At 42.4% G+C, this 21,117-nt stretch overlaps 1 protein-coding gene across 3 annotated transcripts; it reads right to left on the bottom strand.

Annotated features, from left to right (window-relative positions):
• Window positions 1-2,638: 2,638 nt before the first annotated feature.
• LOC110524248 (myocyte-specific enhancer factor 2B) lies at window positions 2,639-20,730 on the bottom strand. 3 transcript variants are annotated; one of them, XR_005051827.1, is made up of 10 exons: window positions 20,467-20,730; window positions 8,498-8,589; window positions 8,183-8,386; window positions 7,706-7,870; window positions 7,304-7,493; window positions 6,490-6,635; window positions 4,988-5,102; window positions 4,797-4,905; window positions 2,905-4,427; window positions 2,639-2,670 (listed from the first exon to the last, which is right to left on the bottom strand). XR_005051827.1 is itself a non-coding variant. In XM_021603721.2 (9 exons), exons 2-9 carry the CDS (start codon window positions 8,549-8,551, stop codon window positions 4,100-4,102), a joined length of 1,311 nt encoding a protein of 436 aa, XP_021459396.2. In that variant the 5' UTR covers window positions 8,552-8,589; window positions 20,467-20,730; the 3' UTR covers window positions 2,726-4,099. The 3 variants fall into 3 exon arrangements, 2 of the variants coding, with proteins under 2 accessions (XP_021459396.2, XP_021459397.2); XM_021603721.2 differs by lacking the exon at window positions 2,639-2,670 and having other exon boundaries at window positions 2,726-4,427; XM_021603722.2 differs by lacking the exon at window positions 2,639-2,670 and having other exon boundaries at window positions 2,726-4,427; window positions 7,736-7,870.
• Window positions 20,731-21,117: the final 387 nt, after the last annotated feature.

Raw genomic sequence — 21,117 nt, 5'->3', positions numbered from 1 at the left:
TACATCGAAAGGAAATGCTGTGACTTCTAAATCACATTTAAAAATATTTAAAAAATCAGTCAATTAGATTTACAGCCCTAAGGTGGTCGAAATAACATATCGTAAGTCAAATCATGTTTATTAAAAGACAGCCACATCATTAAAATAAGTATGAAGCCATGGGCTGTTTTGATAAATACAGCCAGCGCTGATACTATTGATGTGCTGCAATAACCTGTGTTTAGAAAATATGTAAAATGTGAATGTATGCAAAAAAATATATGTTTTTCACGTTCTACATTTATCCACAAGTGAAATATACTGAACAAAAAATATAAACGGAACATGCAACAATTTCAAAGATTTTGCTGAGTTACAGTTCATAGAAGCAAATCAGTCAATTCAGTCAAATTCATTAGGTCCTGTTCTATGGCTTTTATATGACTAGGAATACAGCTATGCATCTGTTGGTTACAGAGATGCCTTAAAAAAGGTAGGGGCGTGGATCAGAAAACCAGTCAGTATCTGGTGGGACCACTATTTCCCTCATGCATCTCATTCGCATATAGTTGATCAGGCTGTTCAATGTCTGAAGTTGCTGGATATTGGAGGGAACTGGAACACGTGGTCGTACGCGTTGATCCAGAGGATCCCAAACATCCTCAACATGTCTGGTGAGAATGCATGCATGGAAGAACTGGGACATTTTCAGCTTCCAGTAATTGTTTAAAGATCCTTGCGACACGGGGCCGTGCATTATCATGCTGAAACATGAGGTGATGGCGGCGGATGAATGGCATGACAACGGGCCTCAGGATCTCGTCACATTAGCTTTGTGCATTCAAATTGCCATCGATAAAATGCAGTTGTGTTCGTTGTCCGTAGCTTATGCCTGCCCATACCATAACCCCACTGCCACCATGGGGCACTCTGTTCCCAACGTTGACATCAGCAAACCGCTTGCCCACACGACGTCATACACGCTGCCTGCCATCTGCCCCGTGCAGTTGAAACCGTGAAGAGCACACTTCTCCAGCATGCCAATGGCATTCTAAGGTGAGCATTTTCCCTTTGAAGTCAGTTAAGATGCCGAACTGCAGTCAGGTCAAGACCCTAGTGAGGACGACGAGTATAATCTAAAATGACGTTGGAGGCAGCAGAGAAATTAACATAAAATTCTCTGCCAACAGCCCTGCTGGACACTCCTGCAGTCAGCATGCCAATTGCACACTCCCTCAAAACTTGATACCCTCAAAACTTGATCTGTGGCATTGCGTTCCTATAATGGTCTTTTCTTGTCCCCCAGCACAAGGTGCACCTGTGTAATGATCAGCTTCGTGATATGCCACACCTGTCGTATGGATGGTTTACCTTGGCAAAGGAGAAATGCTCACGAACAGGGATGTAAACAAATTTGTGCACAACATTTCAGAGAAATAAGCTTTTTGTGTGTATGAGACATTTCTGGGATCTTTTATTTCAGTTCACGAAACATGGGACCAACACTTTACATGTTGTGTTTATATTTTTGTTCAGTGTAATTTGTGTCAATATGGACACATATATACAAATTAATTTCATGTTGTCAACCATAACTTGAAGTGCTCTATGTGTATGTCTTCATTACACTAATGATGCAGTTTTATCTTAATACCATCACAGTCCACTGCTTGAACCTGTCATTTTTGTCAGATGAATTAACAACCACTAGTAATGGCTGATTCTGTCCTGCATTCTGTCTTGCCTCCAGAGTGAGTGTGAAATATGTTGCCCTCTTGTGGACAAAATAGTTAACTTCAATGTACACACAAACTCACAATGAGAAACAAAATGGATACAAGGACATTTTACATTATACAATTTTGCAGACTTTTTAAACACAAAATGGATAAATGAAACAATAACACACCAAAAATCCAGTGCATACTACACAAACATCATTAAAAAAGAATAATCAAAAACACAAACTCACACAAGCAATAAAAAGTGTCTTGTTTTTTTCATAGACAAAAGTTAACTTTTGATAGGTGTCTGATTCTCAACATACCTTATTCCCATTGCCCCACTGACAATTAATCAAATGTTTCCCTTTCCACAGCAGCAGGGCTGGATTACCAAACGGGCACACAGGGGTTGGGGGTCACCTGGAGGTCGGGTCCCCCCCCCCCCCTTTAAAAATGTAACATTTTCTCTTAGCCTCATGACAAAATGTAGAATTGTAATATAAGATTTAGTATTGGTCCTCATATCCTCAAAAGGTTTTTGCTCGGCCTCCGACCGCAAGGCACTACACAGGGTAGTGTGTACGGCCCAGTACATCACTGGGACCAAGCTTCCTGCCATCCAGGACCTCTATACCACGTGGTGCAGAGGAAGGCCCAAAGAATTGTCAAAGACTCCAGCCACCCTAGTCATAGACTGTTCCCTCTGCTACCGCATGGCAAGCGGTACCGGAGCGCCAAGTCTAGGTCCAAGTGGTACCGGAGCGCCAAGCCTAGGTCCAAGTGGCTCCTAAATAGCTTTTACCCCCAAGCCATAAGACTCCTGAACAGCTAATCCAATGGCTGCCCAGTCTATTTGCACTGCCCCCCCCCCCCCCCCCCCCCCCCGAACGCTGCTGCTACTCTCTGTTATTATCTATGCATAGTCACTTTAATAACTCTACCTACATGCACATATTACCTCAATTACCTCGACACCGGGGTAACCATATTACCTCGACACCGGGGTAACTATATTACCTCGACACCGGGGTAACCATATTACCTCGACACCGGGGTAACTATATTACCTCGACACCGGGGTAACCATATTACCTCGACACCGGGGTAACTATATTACCTCGACACCGGGGTAACTATATTACCTCAACACCGGGGTAACTATACTACCTCTATTACCTCGACACCGGGGTAACTATATTACCTCGACACCGGGGTAACCATATTACCTCGACACCGGGGTAACTATATTACATCGACACCGGGGTAACCGGTACCCCTGTATGTAGCTCCACTATTGTTATTTACTGCTGCTCTTTAATCATTTGTTATTCTTGTCTCTTACTTTTTTTTTTATCTCTTACTTAAAACTGCATTGTTGGTTAAGGGCTTGTAAGTAAGCATTTCACTGTAAGGTCTACTACACCATTTGATTTGATTTGATATAAAACTGCACATTTTTCCAATACAAAATATGTTGAAAAGCAGGGTAACTGGAGGTCGGTTCCCCAGTGACCCCAAATGCGGTAGTCCAGCCCTGAGCTTTTTAATTTATTTAAACAAAAAAAAAGCTCAACTTTATAAAATGGTTATACTGAATATGGACCTTTGATCTTAAATTGATGTCATAATTTTTCATAATTAAGGCCAGTGTCCAAAAATAAATAATTAAACTATGCAGGATATAGTGTAAAAACAAACAGCTTTGCTCAGTATTATTAAAAGCAACACTAAACCTTTGTAATGGAACCAATGATCAAAATCCCTGAGAGACTTAAAAATGCACAGATTTTCAATACAAAAATCCATAAGTGGAGATTACATTTTTGTTTTTCTGTGATCAATTCCTATCCAGCCCAACTTCCCACTCACTATCACGAGGCCATGCCCATTGAGACCATGATAGATGAATAGAACCTTGCTGCTCCCTAATCGGTCTCCTGTGAGCTGACCACTTCATTGATTTTGGGCTGAAGGATAAACTAAGCATTAAAGTTATATATATGTACATTAAATGGGGACCTGAATGTGAAGCATTAATCTGAAACACTGTGCTCTAAGTTACATGGCTAAATGACTGATGCTCTCACCCCTGCTCTGCTCTGTGCTGTAGCCCAAGCAGGAGGAGAGAACCACATTGATGTGTGGTTTGACACCCCTTTGAACCAACACGCAGACAAACCAACCAAACCCAACAACAACACACCCACGGTATCTCCTCACTGTATCAAAATCAGAGAGGCAGTGCCACATGTTCATTGCCTACAATGGAGAGTCCAGCCCAGCTCTAAGGGGGGTCTTTCTTTCCTCTGGGATGATGTGAACGAGTGAACCCATCACCTCTCTCTGTGTGTTGGAAACCATGTGGCAGGATTTTTGTGTGTGGTAGTCGCTGCCAGCTATCTCTGCCACCCATCGCTGATTTCTAATTGCCTCAGGGGCAGCCCTCCTTTCTCCTCTGCCCCGTGCTGAGCCGGGTAGGGAACACCTCCTTTGGGGAAATCCTCTCTCTCATTGGCTGGGTAGGGCTCCTGGGGGGTGTGATGAGCGGAATTGGAGGTGCTCATTGGAGAGTGCTGCCTCAAGTGGCGCACGGGCGGAGAGGTCGGGGAGCAGATGTGCTCCGGGGAGCAGCGCTCCGATTTGATGCTGAGGTTGAGGGAGGGGTGAGGAGGAGGGGTGGGGGTTGAGGACTGAGAAGGAAAAGAGCACCCTCCACTGGACATCCTGGTACACAGCAAGCGGACAGAGAAAAGAGAATAGTATATGCATGCATGATATAGTATGAAATGAATCCTCACTTGCTATTTTTCCTATAGAGGCCACTAGTGGACACACAACACTATCAGGTCCATCACTGTGTGCGAACACTGAGTAATTGAGTAAGGTGTATATGGGACGGCAGGTAGCCTAGTGGTTAAAGCGTCGGGCCAGTAACTGAAAGGTTGCTAGATTGAACCCCCGAGCTGACAAGGTAAAAATCTGTCGTTCTGCCCCTGAACAAGGCAGTTAACCCACTGTTCCTAGGCCATCATTGAAAATAAGAATTTGTTCTTAACTGACTTGCCTCGGTAAATAAAATATCAATGGTCTTACGCTGGGCTGAGGTGAGGTACATGCTGCTCCTGTGGTTGTGCTGTCTGCCATGGGTTCACAGTCCCACGCTGTAGACTCACAGCATGGGAGAAACCTGGGTGACTGTAGTCTGGGAGGGAAGAGGAGAATTATTGTAAATCACTGACTAAGAAGCAGGTGAAGATTTAAGAGGAGCAGAGCTGCAGCCTTACCAGATGGTCCAGCAGAGGAGAGGCTGTAGCCCCCCAGACCATGAGTCAGCAGACCTGTCTTCCCCATTGCCAGCATGTGGTTCCCTGGGTGCATGCCCGGGTACAGTAGGCCTCTCTGAACATCACATGGAGAGAGAGATTTTTTCTTTGTCTTAGCAGGGAGTCCCATTGAGACTAATGTCTCTTTTACAAGGGAGCCCTGCAAATACACACTTTACAAATACCACATGATACAAATATACAAGATTACCACAAAAAAACACACTCAAGAAAAAAACAATCACATTCCTCAGCAAAGAGGTCCCCAATTAACAATTTGAACTGCCAAAGAGACTGAAGGGATCTCCAGGGTTAGCCATCCCTGAGACCGGGTATGGTAACTCATACGTCTTAAAGTTAGTAATGATGTTAGGTACGGGGGATGTTTTTGCAAGAGAGCTTTATAAATAAAAAGAGAGCAATAAATCGACCTCCACAACTTCAAAGAGGGCCGGCCTACTTTTTGTTAAAGAATGCGTTGATGTGTACTGAACTTGTCGCCCATAATAAAGCACAATGTGCTATGAAAAACTGCATCTAACGACTTTAATGTAGTGGCAGCTGCATTCATATAGATGATGTCGCTATAGTCTAAAACCGGTGGGAATGTTGACTGAATAATCTGCTTTCTGCTATTTAACGAGATGCATGACCTGTATCTATGGAAGAAGCCCATTTTAATTCTCAACTTCTTAACTAACACCTCAATATGCTTTTTAAAAGATAGCTTTTCATCAATCCAATTGTCCAGATATTTATAAGCGTGGACATGGTCAATGTGGGCACCATCCAAAGTAAATATGCTTAATATATTCATTAATTACTTTTAAAAAGCTATCTACAAAACAATACAGGCCATGTGAGTGTGGTTGGTCCTCTGATTGTCCTTTCGTAATGGCATCGTCATAACCCTGCTCTCCGATTAGTCCTTCATAAGGATATCGTCATAACCCTGCGCTCTGACTGATCCCTTCATAATGAGATCATCATAACCCTGTCCTCTGATTGGTCCTTCATAATTACATCATCATAATGACATTGTTATGACCCTGCTCTCTGATTGACACATCATAATGACATCGTCATAGCCCTGCTCTCTAATTGGGCACTTCATAATAACATTGTCCTAACCCTAATCTCTGATTGGTCCCTTTGTAATATCATCGTCATAACCATGCTCTCTGATTGGTTCATCATAATGACATCATCATAACCCTTCTCTCTTATCGGTCGATTCCTAATTACATCATCTTAAACCTGCTCTCTGATTGGTCCCATTGTAATAACATCCTCATAACTGCTCTCTGATTGGTCCCTTCATAATGACATTGTCATAACCCTGCTCTCTGATTGCTCCTTCATAATCACCATGAGTGGTAGTGGAACTATGTAGCCTGCAGTACTGCAGTACCTCATGCTAACCTTGCGTTATGACTGACAAGTAGGATTTAAGAGATCCTTACAGAACTGCTAAAGTTGGCGCGTGTGCCACCCATGCCTGGGTGGCTCTCTGTCCGCCGGTTCTCACTGCCCAGATTCAAAGGGGGAGGAGTCTTCATCTCCAAGGCCCGGCTCAGGTTGCCGTGGGAGAACATAGAGTTGCCAATACCTGAACAGAGAGAACACAAATAGGAAGTGAGAACAAGATGTTTCACTCACCGACAGAACACTTAATCACTCTCTCTCTCAATCTCTCTCACTCGCTCTGCCTGTAAAAATTCACTTCAGATTACTTCAGATTACCAAAAGGTACATTATTAATGTCAACCTGATAACAAAAACATTTATTCACACATTAACTTAGTAAGCATAATACGTATTTTTACCATACATTTAGCTCTGATCTGTATTGATAAAAAGGGCATATTACAAGCATCGTACAGTAGTGTATAGTCTTTCAAAATGCTGATTTAATTGACTACAAAGCTTGGTTGCGATCACACACCACTGAGTGGCATCTCTACACATGTCTACTAATAACTATATGGTGTGAAGAGTGAGGGGTTGAGCTGAGCTGAGATGACCAGCAGGTGCAACACACTCACTGCTCAGAAACCACAGATCAGCCTCCAGACGCTGTTTCACTTGTGGGGACTGTTTCAGACAGCACACACACACACTCACTTCCTGTGTGCACAGCTGGCTGCACAGAACTGAGATGGACTTACACTCATGGACACTCATTCACACCAGCCATTCTGTAGACAAATCATGTCAAGAATGGTACCTCTAACACTCTAGGAATGTTTGCAAAGAGGAACTAGGGGGCCAGGTCACCTGAGTGTGGGGACATGAAGGCAGCATGGCAGTGGGGCCCTGCAGGGCTGGCTGAGCCTGGTCTGGGGCCCAGGGGCTTGAAGGCCGGGGGTCTGTGGGAGCTCGGGCTGGGGTTGGAGGAGTTGGGGTATCCATTCTCACAGCCAGTAGACACCAGGAACTGGGCCTCTGGTGAGTGCAAGGAGGGGGCCTGAGGAGAAATATGAGAGAGTGTCTGTTTGAGTTAAGATTTGAAAGTTAGGTTTATTGCAGCTGCATTGCAGAGCTAAAGTGCTCACTGAGTCACATGAATGGTTTGACTGTTCAATGGAATCATTTTCTCAAATGTAGCCATTATTCACAGAATAAAATATAGCAATGAAACAACTTTAGTTAATGTACAGCCTTTGGCTCAGACAGCACCTGTCTGATAAGACCCGTGTGAGTACTAACGTAGTAGCGCTGGCGGGCCAGGGAGAGGTCCATGCCCTCGCTGTGTGGGCCATACTTCTCTGCTGCCACCTGCATGGGTTCCTCCGTGTCCAGCAGCTCTGTCCCGTCCAGGCCCAGGCCCTTCCTCCGCAGAGTCTACAGTAGCAGGACAGAGGAAAGAGCAGCACACAGACATTACCTCAAGGATACGACAGCACTATTTATACTATTGATTCTTGGGGATGTCCTAACAATACCGAAGTGGACTGTACCAACATTGTTTTTTCAATGCTTTGTGGGGGAGCCCAAGTAAGCATTTCATAAACGTATACATTCCAACGTCAAAGCACTCTCAACAGTGTGTCTTTATTGGGAATGAATGTAATTGTAACCTTGCATATAGTTATGCAACAGATTACTACACGTACAGGAGAACATGTTGAGTAATGTGTGGAGCTGTATTTATACCTCCAGTATGTCTGTGTTGGTCCTGCTCTCGTGAGGCTCGCTGTACTCTGTGTACTTGAGCAGGACCTTGTCCATGTCAGTGCTGGCGTACTGGAACAGACGGTTGGTGCTGTTGAAGATGATGAGGGCGATCTCACAGTCACACAGTACACTCAGCTCATACGCTTTCTTCATCAGGCCAAACTTACGCTTGGTGAATGTCACCTGGGAACAGAAATATATTGGTAGATGTATTATTTGGTCTGTGACTGTTTAACTATACCATGTCAAATGTAGTACTCAATCAAAAGTGATAGAATAATTAAGGAGTTGTACCTGTCGATTCCGCTGGTCTAGGATACGAGAGATTTGTATCTTCTTCCTTCCCATTGTGTTTACGGTCTGCGTGTCTGACAGATGGCTTAACACTGTGAAAATATATATATATATATATAAAAAAATCTAAACTCAGTCATTTGAACTCACCCCGTTTTCAGCACAGCATGTAAATGTCATCCTAGTAATGAAAACGTTTAATTACGTTAACTTTATTTCATCAGGATAGCCCATTGAGATATATAGTATTTTGTAAATCTCAAGGCAACATCAACAGCCAAACCTACACACAATCAACACAATCAAACCTAGCTAACTTTCAAAAAGCAAACCATATGGTTGAGCCCTCTGGCCACTTCATAAAGGGTTACGGGTAGGCCCATACACAGTGGTGCCACTCAACCGTATCCAAATAAGAGCACCAACCACCATACAGTATGGGTCTTAACCTTCAGACAATTCTGATGGGAAAATGGCATGTGTTTTGTTTAAGCGACCTAAGTCCCACCCTTCCCCCTTGTCATGGCAGCCTGTTTATTTATACTCTGATGAGGCGATGGGGGATAAAGTTAGAGCAGTCTGACACCCCTCAGTCTGGGTTAACCTGGGACCAGAGCTAGCAGGGTTACAAATATAAACCAGTCAGCTTGTAAGGTACAACAGGCCCTGGTGAAACCAGCGGAAGTTAAACAGTGTGTTTTCCAGAAGGGAGAGTTCTACACCACCCCCTCTTCTCCCATGTTCAGGTTCAGAAAAAAAGATGGTAGAGACATACGGGCAGGCCTGGTCATGTGGATGTAATAACTAAGGGCAGCCCACTGAGTGGTAGGGCTGAAAATGACAGTTGGGATTGAGAAGAATATAGTGAAAATAAGTGAATGTTTGTACATGTCACGATCGTCGTAAGAAGCGGACCAAAATGCAGCGTGGTATGTGTTCATGATGTTTTAATTAAAGAAAGCACTGAACACTGAATACAAAACAATAAACGAATGTGAAGCTATAATAAGAACTGTGCGGACACAAGCAACTGACATAGACATAGACAATCACCCACAGAATATGGCTGCCTAAATATGGTTCCCAATTAGAGACAACGATAGACAGCTGCCTCTAATTGAGAACCAATCTAGGCAACCATAGACATACAATTTACCTAGAACGGAAACAGCCCCATAAACATACAAAACCCCTAGACAAGACGAACACATACATCACCCATGTCACACCCTGACCTAACCAAAATTACAAGGAAAACAAAGAATACTAAGGTCAGGGTGTGACAGTACAGTGCATTCAGAAAGTATTCACACCCCTTGACTTTTTCCACATCTTGTTGTGTTACAAATTGATTTAATTGTAATTTTTGTCAACGATCTACACAAAATACATTACAAAACGTAATGTCGAACTGTAAGATAAATTTGAGCATTTGTAAAAAAAAAAATATATATATATATATATATATATATATATATATATATATATACATACAGTTGAAGTCGGAAGTTTACATACACTCAATTTGTATTTGGTAGCATTGCCTTTAAATTGTTTAACTTGGGTCAAACGTTTCGGGTAGCCTTCCACAAGCTTCCCACAGTAAGTTGGGTGAATTATGGTCCATTCCTCCTGACAGAGCTGGTGTAACTGAGTCAGGTTTGTAGGCCTCCTTGCTCGCACACGTTTTTTCAGTTCTGCCCACAAATTTTCTATGGGGTTGAGGTCAGAGCTTTGTGATGGCCACTCCAATACCTTGACTTCGTTGTTCTTAAGCCCCTTTACCACAACTTTGGAAGTATGCTTGGGGTCATTGTCCATTTGGAAGACCCATTTGCAACCAAGCTTTAACTTCCTGACTGATGTCTTGAGATGTTGCTTCAATATATCCACATCATTTCCCGTCCTCATGATGCCATCTATTTTGTGAAGTGCACCAGTCCCTCCTGCAGCAAAGCACCCCCATGCTTCACAGTTGGGATGGTGTTCTTCGGCTTGCAAGCATCCCCCTTTTTCCTCCAAACATAACGATGGTCATTATGGCCAAACAGTTCTATTTTTGTTTCATCAGACCAGAGGACATTTCTCCAAAATGTACAATCTTTGTCCCCATGTGCAGTTGCAAATCGTAGTCTGACTTTTTTATACGGTTTTGGAGCAGTGACTTCTTCCTTGCTTAGCGGCCTTCAGGTTATGTCGATATAGGACTCGTTTTACTGTGGATATAATTACTTTTGTACCTGTTTCCTCCAGCATCTTCACAAGGTCCTTTGCTATTGTTCTGGGATTGATTTGCACTTTTCCCACCAAAGTACGTTAATCTCTAGGAGACAGAACGCTTCTCCTTCCTGAGCGTTAGGACGGCTGCGTGGTCCCATGGTGTTTATACTTGCGTACTATTGTTTGTACAGATGATTGTGGTACCTTCAGGCATTTGGAAATTGCTCCCAAGGATGAACCAGACTTGTGGAAGTCTACAAATTTTTTTCTGAGGACTTGGCTGATTTCTTTTGATTTTCCCATGATGTTAAGCAAAGAGGCACTGAGTTTGAAGGTAGGCCTTGAAATACATGCACAGGTACACCTCCAATTGACTCAAAGTATGTCAATTAGCCTAATCAGAAGCTTCTAAAGCCATGATGTTCTTTTCTGGGATATTCCAAGCTGTTTAAAGGCACAATCAACTTAGTGTATGTAAACTTCTGATCCACTGGAATTGTGATACAGTGAATTATAAGTGAAATAATCTGTCTGTAAACAATTGTGGGAAAAATTACTTGTGTCATGCACAAAGTAGATGTCCTAACCAACTTGCCAAAACTATAGTTTGTTGACAAGAAATTTGTGGATGGTTGAAAAACAAGTTTTAATGACTCCAAACTAAGTGTATGTAAACTTCCGAATTCAACTGTATATATACATCTTAGAATCACATTTGGCAGCGATTACATCTGTGAATCTTTCTGGGTAAGTCTCTAAGACCATTACACACCTGGATTGCACAATATCTGCTATTATTTTTGTAATTCTTCAAGCTATGTCAAGTTGGTTGTTGATCTTTGCTAGACAGACATTTTCAAGTCTTGCCATAGATTTTTAAAGCAGATTTAAGTCAAAACTCTAGCTAGGCCACTCAGGAACATTCAGTGTTGTCTTGGTGAGCAACTCCAGTGTTAATTTGACATGTTGTTTTAGGTTATTGTTCTGCTGAAAGGGGAATTTGTCTCCCAGTGTCTGTTTGAAAGCAGACTGAATCAGGTTTTCCTATTGGATTTAGACTGTGCTGAGCTCTATTCTGTTTATTTTTATCCTGAAAAACTCCCTAGTCCTTGCCCAATAACAAGCACCCATTGCATGATGCAGCCACCACCATGCTTGAAAATATGAAGAGTGGTACTCAAAGATGTGTTTTGTTGGATTTGCCCCAAGCATAACACTTTGTATTCAGGACATAAAGATATTTTCTTTGCCACATGTTTTGTAGTTTTACTTTCGTGCCTTATTGCAAACAGGATGCATGCTTTGGAATATTTTGTATTCTGTACAAGCTTCCGTCTTTTCATTTAGGTTAAATCAAATCAAATTGTATTAGTCACATGCGCAGAATACAACAGGTGTAGACCTTACAGTGAAATAGTAACTTACGAACCCCTAACCGACAGTGCAGTTCCAAAAAAATATGGATAAGAAAGAGAGATACAGTAACAAGAAATTAAAGAGGAGCAGTAAAAAATAACAATATATACAGGGGGGTGCCGGTACAGAGTCAATGTGTGGGGGCACCGGTTAGTTGAGGTAGTATGTACATGTAAGTAGAGTTAATTAAAGTGACTATGCATAGATGACAAGAGAGTGGCAGTGGTGTGGAGAGGGGAGGTCGGGGGCAATGTGAATAGTCTGGTAAGCCATTTGACTAGATGTTCAGGAGACTTATGGCTTGGGGGTAGAAGCTGTTTAGAAGCCTCTTGGACCTAGACTTGGCGCTCCGGTACAGCTTGCCGTGTGGTAGTAGAGAGAACAGTCTATGACTAGGTGGCTGGAGTCCTTGACAATTTTCAGGGCCTTCCTCTGACACCGCCTGGTATAGAGGTCCTGGATGGCAGGAAGCTTGGCCCCCAGTGATGTACTAGGCCATACGCACTACCCTCTGTAGTGCCTTGCTGTCGGAGGCCGAGCAGTTGCCATACCAGGCAGTGATGCAACCAGTCAGGATGCTCTCGATGATACAGCTGTAGAACCTTTTGAGGATCTGAGGACCCATGCCAAATCTTTTCAGTCTCCTGAGGGGGAAAAGGTTTGTTGTGCCTGCTTCACGACTGTCATGGTTTGCTTGGACCATGTTAGTTTGTTGGTGATGTGAACACCAAGGAACTTGAAGCTCTCAACATGCTCCACTGCAGCCCTGTCGATGAGAATGGGGGCGTGCTTGGTCCTCTATTTCCTGTAGTCCACAATCATCTCCTTTGTCTTGATCACGTTGAGGGAGAGGTTGTTGTCCTGGCACCACACAACCAGGTCTCTGACCTCCTCCCTATAGGCTGCCTCATTGTTGTCGGTGATCAGGCCTACCACTGTTGTATCATCGGCAAATTTAATGATGGTGTTGGAGTCGTGCCTGGCCATGCAGTCATGAGTGAACAGGGAGAACAGGAGGGGGCTGAGCACACACCCTTGAGGTGCCCCTGTGTGGAGGATCAGCGTGGCGGATGTGTTGTTACCTACCCTGACCAACTGGGGGCGGCCCGCCAGGAAGTCCAGGATCCAGTTGCAGAGGGAGGTGTTTAGTCCCAGGGTCCTTAGCTTTATGATGGGCACTATGGTGTTGTAACTACAATTGTGAAGTAACTACAATGTTATTGATCCATCCTCAGTTTTCTCCTATCACAGCCATTAAACTCTGTAACTATTTCAAAATCACCATTGGCCTGTATATAATTGCGTTGTAAACACAGCAATATACAAGATCAGGAACGTCACATTTATAAATGACATTGAGCATAACAATGGTATCCACAATATATCAGAAAAAACTTTACACATCAGATAAGTACACTGTTGAGATTAGAAAGTTAGGTCTAGTACAACTCTCTGCGTCCCTGTCCTCAGCTGGCAGTAACTGACTGTACTGTACTGTCCCTACAGATGCAAAGCCCAGAGGAGTTTCCCTTCTCATGTTGGACACGTATGGCATCTATATTTAGAAGCCACATCCAAATGGTGAGTGAGCGGATATGGTGCCGGTGTTCCCACGACCCCCAGAGTGCCCGCTGCCCCCTCGCCCACGCTTGGCACACAGGCATTCAGGGCATTTCTGAGGAATCCACCTCTGTGCCCCCTATCATTACCTTATAAAGTATCCACTGGAGTCAGCCTCTAAGACAAGACACTTACACCTCAAACTGTAAAATAGAACAGAGTCAATCAATGTGTGGAAAAATATCCATCGTTGGAACTCCATTTTCGATTACTGAAACTTCTCTGAATAATACCGCTTTATTAAGACTGACAGAATTAGAAAGTGGACAAGTCTCCTAAATCTATAGTACAGCAAACTAGTAACAGATACTGGGGCAAAATAGTTGTAACTGCTCAGCTATTGGATTGCACAAACAAGAGGTCCACTAAGAACACACCAAATGACTGCACCAATTATGATTGCATCATCTTGCATTGTACTGAATAAAAAAAGACAATAGTTTTCTGCAACTGAGAGGAGAACTCTACATGACTAGCATGTACCGTTCTGCAGAAGAGAGCATCTCACCTCTGATGTAAATGAAGACAGTAGAGGGAAGTGGAAGATCTGAGCTACAGAGAGGCCAGAGAGATCTTTATCACATTGGGGTTTACAGAAAGTTCCTTTCTCTCAGAATTACACACCACACATCCGGGCAAATATAGCATTTACCTCCCCTCTAAACAGTGAGGACTTGGCCCTCTCACCGTTGTTTTGAGGGTTTCTCAAACCCCCAGCGACGAAGCCAGTAAACCTGCACACGCCTAATGTCAGCTAATTCTGGATAACGTAGTCCGTATGACAACCGCCACTTGAGGTCTCAAACAGGCTCATAAAAGTCAAGTTAGAGAGAAATGTACCTGAGTTTCACTCTCTTTAAAAACCATTGGAGTGTTGTTGAGAATGTACATTTGGGTGCCTTGGGGGGTAGAGCAAATGTTACGGTTTTAATTTCCAATGATCTTGTTCACACACTATAGGATGGAATCCAATTACTTTTTGCCACTCAAGAGACCATGGTATTCAAGACCAGGAAAATGCCTGTGGTAATCTATTAGATGATATACTGTATACAGTAAGTGGAATAGAAAATACAATTTTGTGTCCTGTAATACTGCAATAATTGCACTCACACACAGTTGCCCCAGGGTCTCGAGCTCCTAGGGACAGAGTGCAGCTTCCTCTGACACCTTCCCAGAGGCCAGACAGTGGAAACGAGACCATACACACTAACAGAGCAGGCCTCTAGCACAGACAGGCCCTCTCTCCCAAAGACACCCTGGCTGTCCCCAGAGAAATTGCTGAGTGTCTCACTGGGACACCACAGGGCGAAGAACACCGACAACAAACAGTTTTGTCATTACCAGTCAACACTGTAGCACTACTTCATATGAGTGAGTGAAGGACTTGATACAGGGGTGTGGTACTTCTCACTAACACACTGGCTTTAATTATAGCAATACCGGTGAACGTTAAATGGGAACTTACTCATGAACATGGATCATTGCTGTATATGTACATGGCAATAACAACTGTGTCATTCCACATTCCATTAAATACATGAAATGGAAACTTGCTAATCTTCACCCCTTGCAGAAGGAGAAAGCATACATTTCCCCTTTAAGGCCAATAACAGTGAACAGAGAACCATACTCTTAGATGAATGCTACCATACAATATTAGCTGGGAAAATGCATAAAAGCAGAGTGTTTTCAGTATTAGTTGTTGATGCTCCAGTCATTTCAGTTCAATGGCAAGATGAGAAACCAGGCCCAAAATAGAAAGCAGGAATCATATTTGCATAACCCAATATATAAAGCCCCCGCAAACCTTGACATAAAATGCAAATTATTATTAAAAAGTTAACACTTCATTCATCGCTGAATTTATCACAGAATAAGGTTTGTGTATCAATTTGCAAGACTAATTTATGGTTAAGAAATCTATATTTCACCCCATGTTTATTTAAAACTCGAATGTGACACAGCATGGTCAGACAGTTTATGCGCTTTGTTATTTGCAATGACTCCCTGGCTGGACATTTGCAAAGCAGAGGTGAGGAAATATCTGGCTAATTTTAACAGGAGATAATTAAATTGCCTGTATATTTTGGATTGAGTCAGAATAGACACACACTATGGACAGGACAGCTGATCTTTCTGGAAGAGCTTTGGGATTTTGTGAACCACAGAGACATGTCAAGACCATAGTGTCGTGTCTCAGCTTAGAGACAGAGAGAGACAGAGACAGAGAGAGACAGAGACAGAGAGAGACAGAGAGAGACAGAGAGAGACAGAGACAGAGAGAGACAGAGAGCGACAGAGAGAGAGACAGAGACAGAGAGCGACAGAGAGCGACAGAGACAGAGACAGAGACAGAGAGAGAGAGAGACAAAGAGAGACAGAGACAGAGACAGAGACAGAGAGAGAGAGAGACAAAGAGAGACAGAGACAGAGACAGAGACAGAGAGAGAGAGAGACAGAGACAGAGAGAGACAGGGAGAGACAGAGACAGAGAGACAGAGAGAGACAGAGACAGAGAGAGACAGAGACAGAGACAGAGAGAGACAGAGACAGAGACAGAGACAGAGACAGAGAGAGAGACAGACAGAGAGAGACAGAGACAGAGAGAGACAGAGAGCGACAGAGAGAGAGACAGAGACAGAGAGCGACAGAGACAGAGACAGAGACAGAGAGAGAGAGAGACAAAGAGAGACAGAAAGAGACAGAGAGCGACAGAGAGAGAGAGAGACAGAGATGTAGTCATGACTGCACCAGGGGCAACAGGTTCAATATTGAGTGCCCAAGTTTAGTGGTTTTATTAAAAAACCAAAAGGTCAAAGATGCTCTCTTTCAGAAACAAACATATTGCTGTCCATGGAAAAGCAACTAGAGAACAAGAATAACAAACACAGATGTTGTCAAGTCAAGCAAAGAATTTAAACCATTCAGTTCACGATTAACAAATATTTGTTGTAGGCATTGGAAATACTGTATTTCAGTGTTTTACTGGAAACTGTGGTAAATATTCTACTTTGAAAATATATTTTTTTTATGTATCCTAACCATATAATTTGTGCCTTTCTGGTGGCTATGCTTTGCTCCAAGTTAAGATTTTTGCAGAGCTGAATGAAAGGATAAAAATGTAAGCATAAATAAAATGCATTTAAAACAGCCGCTGGACCAGATTCCACTTTACATATTTGCTCCACGGCAAATCTTTCCTTCATGATAGAAAATCCTGCGTCCCTATTGTGACAGTATAATGTACACCCTCTAAGCCACTGGCATCATCTAAAATGAATTTAGTCCATACAAATAGTGTTTCAATGTTCTCTAGTGTTTACAAAATTCTCCATAAAAATATGCATCATTTAAAAAGGAATTGTACATGCAATGGGAATTAACTACTGTACCTGTATATAGGCCTGAAGGACACCCACAATACACCCCCCAAATGTACATTATTTATGCACCGTATAAAGGCTATACAGTGCCTATCATGAGTATTCACCCCCTTGGATTTCTTCAAATGTTGGTGCGTAAGAAATTGGGTTATAAATTAATTTCATTGTGATTTTTACTTGTCATTTATCTACACAAAATATTCCATAATGTCAAAGAGAAGATATATATATTTAAAAAGAATACATTTTTAAAAAAAAACTAGAATCTCTTGGTTATATAACTATTCACCCTCTTTGATATGGCAAGCCTAAATAAGTTCCTGGGTAAAGATTTGCTAAACAAATCACATAATAAGTGTGTCTCTGTGTTCAGTAATAGAGGTTAACAAGATTGTTTTATGACTACCCTATCTCTGAACCCCACACACACAAGTATATGTAAGGTCCCTCAGTCCAGTAGTACATTTCTAGCACAGATTCAATCACAAAACCAGGGAGCTTTTCAATGTCTTGAAAAGAAGGGCACCAATTGGTAGACACAACACATTTGGAAAGTATTCAGACCCCTTCCTTTTTTCCACATTTTGTTACGTTACAGCCTTGTTCTAAAAATTATTAATTTTATATTTTTCCTCATCAATCTACACAATACCCCATAATGACAAATCAAAATCTGTTAATTTTTTATTGCTAATAAAAAAATAAAAAATAAATTATTTACATTAGTATTCAGAGTCTTTGCTATGAGACTAGAAATTGAGCTCAGGTGCATCCTGTTTCCATTGATCATCCTTGGGATGTTTCGACAACTTGATTGAAGTCCACTGTGGTAAATCAAATGATTGGACATGATTTGGAAAGGCACACACCTGTCTATATAAGGTCACACAGTTAACAGTGCATGTCAGAGCAAAAACCAAGCCATGAGGTTGAAGGAATTGTCTGTGGAGCTCTGAAACAGAATTGTGTCAAGGCACAGATCTGGGGAAGGGTACCAAAAAATGTCTGCAGCATTGAAGGTCCCAAATTGAGAAATTGGCAGAGAAGGGCCTTGGTCAGGGAGGTGACCAAGAACCTGATGGTCATTCTGAGAGAGCTCCAGAGATCCTCTGTGGAGATGGGAGAACCTTCCAGAAGGACATCCATTTCTGCAGCACTCCACCAATCAGGTCTTTATGGTAGAGTGGCCAGACAGAAGCCACTCCTCAGTAAAAGGCACATGACAGCCCGCTTGGAGTTTGCCCAAAGTCACCTAGAGAACTCTCAGACCATGAGAAACAAGATTCTCTGGTCTGACGAAACCAAGATTGAACTATTTGGCCTGAATGCCAAGCGTTACATCTGGATGAAACCTGGCACCATCCTTAAGGTGAAGCACGGGGGTGGCAGCGTCATGCTGTGGGGATGTTTTTCAGCGGCAGGGACTGGGAGACTAGTCAGGATTGAGGGAAAATGAACTGAGCAAAGTACACAGAGGTCCTTGATGAAAACCTGCTCCAGAGTACTCAGGACCTCAGACTGGGGGCGAAGGTGCACCTTCCAACAGGACAACGACCCTAAGCACACAGCCAAGATGTCACGACTTCTGCCGAGGTTGGCTCCCCTGCCTGTTCGGGCGGTGCTCGGCGGTCGTCGTCACCGGCCTACTAGCCGCCACCGATCCCTTTTCCGTTTTTTGTTTGTTTTGTCTTATTAGTTGCACCTGTGTCTAATTGTGTTTGCCTGATGGGCTTCCTTATTTAAGGCTAGTAAACCCACCCTTGTTTTGTGAGGGATTGTTCTTGTGTTACGTGTTGTGTTGTTGGGTGTGTTCGTGCTCCGGACCTGGTACCCTGTGTTTTGGGTTGGTCCATATGTGTTTTGGGCATTGCTTTTGGTGCCATATTAAAGTGCACTTTTCCCTTTGGAACTCTCTGCTCTCTGCGCCTGATTCTTACCTCACACACCTAGTCCCGTGTGATACAAGACAATGCAGGAGTAGCTTCGGGACAAGTCTCTGAATGTCCTTGAGTGGCCCAGCCAGAACCTGGACTTGAACCCGATCGAACATCTCTGGAGAGACCTGAAAATAGCTGTGCAGCAATGCTCCTTATCCAACCTGACAAAGTTTGAGAGGATCTGCAGAGCAGAATGGGAGAAGGTGTCCCAAGGTGTCCCAAGCTTGTAGCGTCATACCCAAGAAGACTCAAGGCTGTAATCGCTGCCAAAGGTGCTTCAACAAAGTACTGAGTAAAAGGTCTGAATACTTATGTAAATGTGATATTTCAGTTTTTAATTTGTAATATATTTGCAAAAATGTCAAAACCTGTTTTTGCTTTGTCATTATGGAGTATTGTGTGTAGATTGACCAGGATTTATTTTATTTTATTTTAGAACAAGGCTGTAACGTAATAAAATGTGGAAGAATTCAAGAGGTCTGAATACTATCAGAATGCACTGTAGGTCTTTTTTTAATTTTTAAAGCAGACACTGAATATCCCTTTGAGAATGGTGAAGTAATTAACTAGGCTTTGGATGGTAAATCAATAGACCCAGTCACCACAAAGATATAAATGTCCTTCCTAACTGAGTTGCCAGAGTCATTACTATGATGTGTAGATGCATAAATTAGTTGAAAGTGTTGTGTCTTGATAGGTACACTTGTGGCATTATTGTTCCACTACTGTAAATATGTAAGAATCTCACCATCCATTTCCTTTCATCTTCAATTGTGACACAAATATGATCTGACTTAGGGATGACTCATAGTAGGATAGAGCCAAAGAATGCAAATGTATTATTTGTCATGAAAGGGTAGGCTTACTTTTCCCACTACTTTCTCTATTGGATGATATCTCACGTTTCATCTGCCTGAACAATACAACTAACTTCTTGCTAACGTTAGAAACATCTTTGATTGATCCTATCTCTTTTGACCAAGAGGAACCCATCAATAAAAACAGGCCTCCCGATGATTGGCCCTTTGAATGTAGCCTATTTAGTGGAATACTGTGTCAAATATAGCATAACCAGGCACATGGCAGTCTTTAGTCAATTATACAACTGGGCAACAGCATGTGTCGTTGTTAAAAATACATAAGACTCCCAAATAATTACTGCATTTCTGATGCAAAAATACTCGGTTAATAGTCGTATTTATGTCCCAGAGTTACGCATTCCTAAGTATCTACTATAAATGAGTTACAGTAACAGTAATAGCATGTTACTAGCCTATGCCATCATTTACAGTTTTCACAGAATAGCACAGATCATTTTAAGGAAACTCTGAGTGGAGGATAAATGTGTATTGTTTTGATAAGAAGAAAACAATGACCGCTCCCAGCTCACCTGTTCTTTGATATCTCTCCGGTGTCACGTTCTGCCCAGTTCTTAACTGTAGGTTACTCTGTGTTTGAGCCGGTATTGACGGATAAATATGACAGCAGTGTCTATTTTAAAATTTTTTGGAATGTCTTAAAAAAATTCAAGAACTATTCGTTGTCGTTGAAATGAATACTTGGTGCCGTGGCTAGAAATGTCCACCTGATTCTAGATGATAATGATTCAGGAGCGCTCCTTTCAACCGCGCGTACATTTCCAGCAGCAACAGCTGGCTGCAGCCCATTTGTAAATGACCATATACCGCCCTTTCGGCTGTGCCCGTTGGCTCCGCCTCCCTGATGGCAATCATTTCAGTTGACGAGAGACTAGAAGGGCCGTTCAGTGAAGGCTGTCACAATTGACTACCCAAATACCAGTGGTGGGAAAAGTACCCAAATGTCATACTTGAGTAAAATATACCTTCGTAGAAAATGACTCAAGTAAGTTACCCAGTAAAATACTACTTGAGTATAAGTCTAAAAGTATTTGGTTATAAATATATTTGAGTATCAAAGTAAATCTAATTGCTAAAATACACTTAAGTGTCAAAGTAAAACTAAAAGTATAAGTCATTTCAAATTCCTTATATTAAGAAAACTAGATGGCACAATGTTCTTG

The sequence above is a fragment of the Oncorhynchus mykiss genome, chromosome 5 (assembly GCF_013265735.2).
Source record: "Oncorhynchus mykiss isolate Arlee chromosome 5, USDA_OmykA_1.1, whole genome shotgun sequence".
Classification (NCBI taxonomy): domain Eukaryota; kingdom Metazoa; phylum Chordata; class Actinopteri; order Salmoniformes; family Salmonidae; genus Oncorhynchus; species Oncorhynchus mykiss.
The sequence above is the reverse complement of the archived record's forward strand: the minus strand, read 5'-3'. Positions and strand labels throughout refer to the sequence as shown.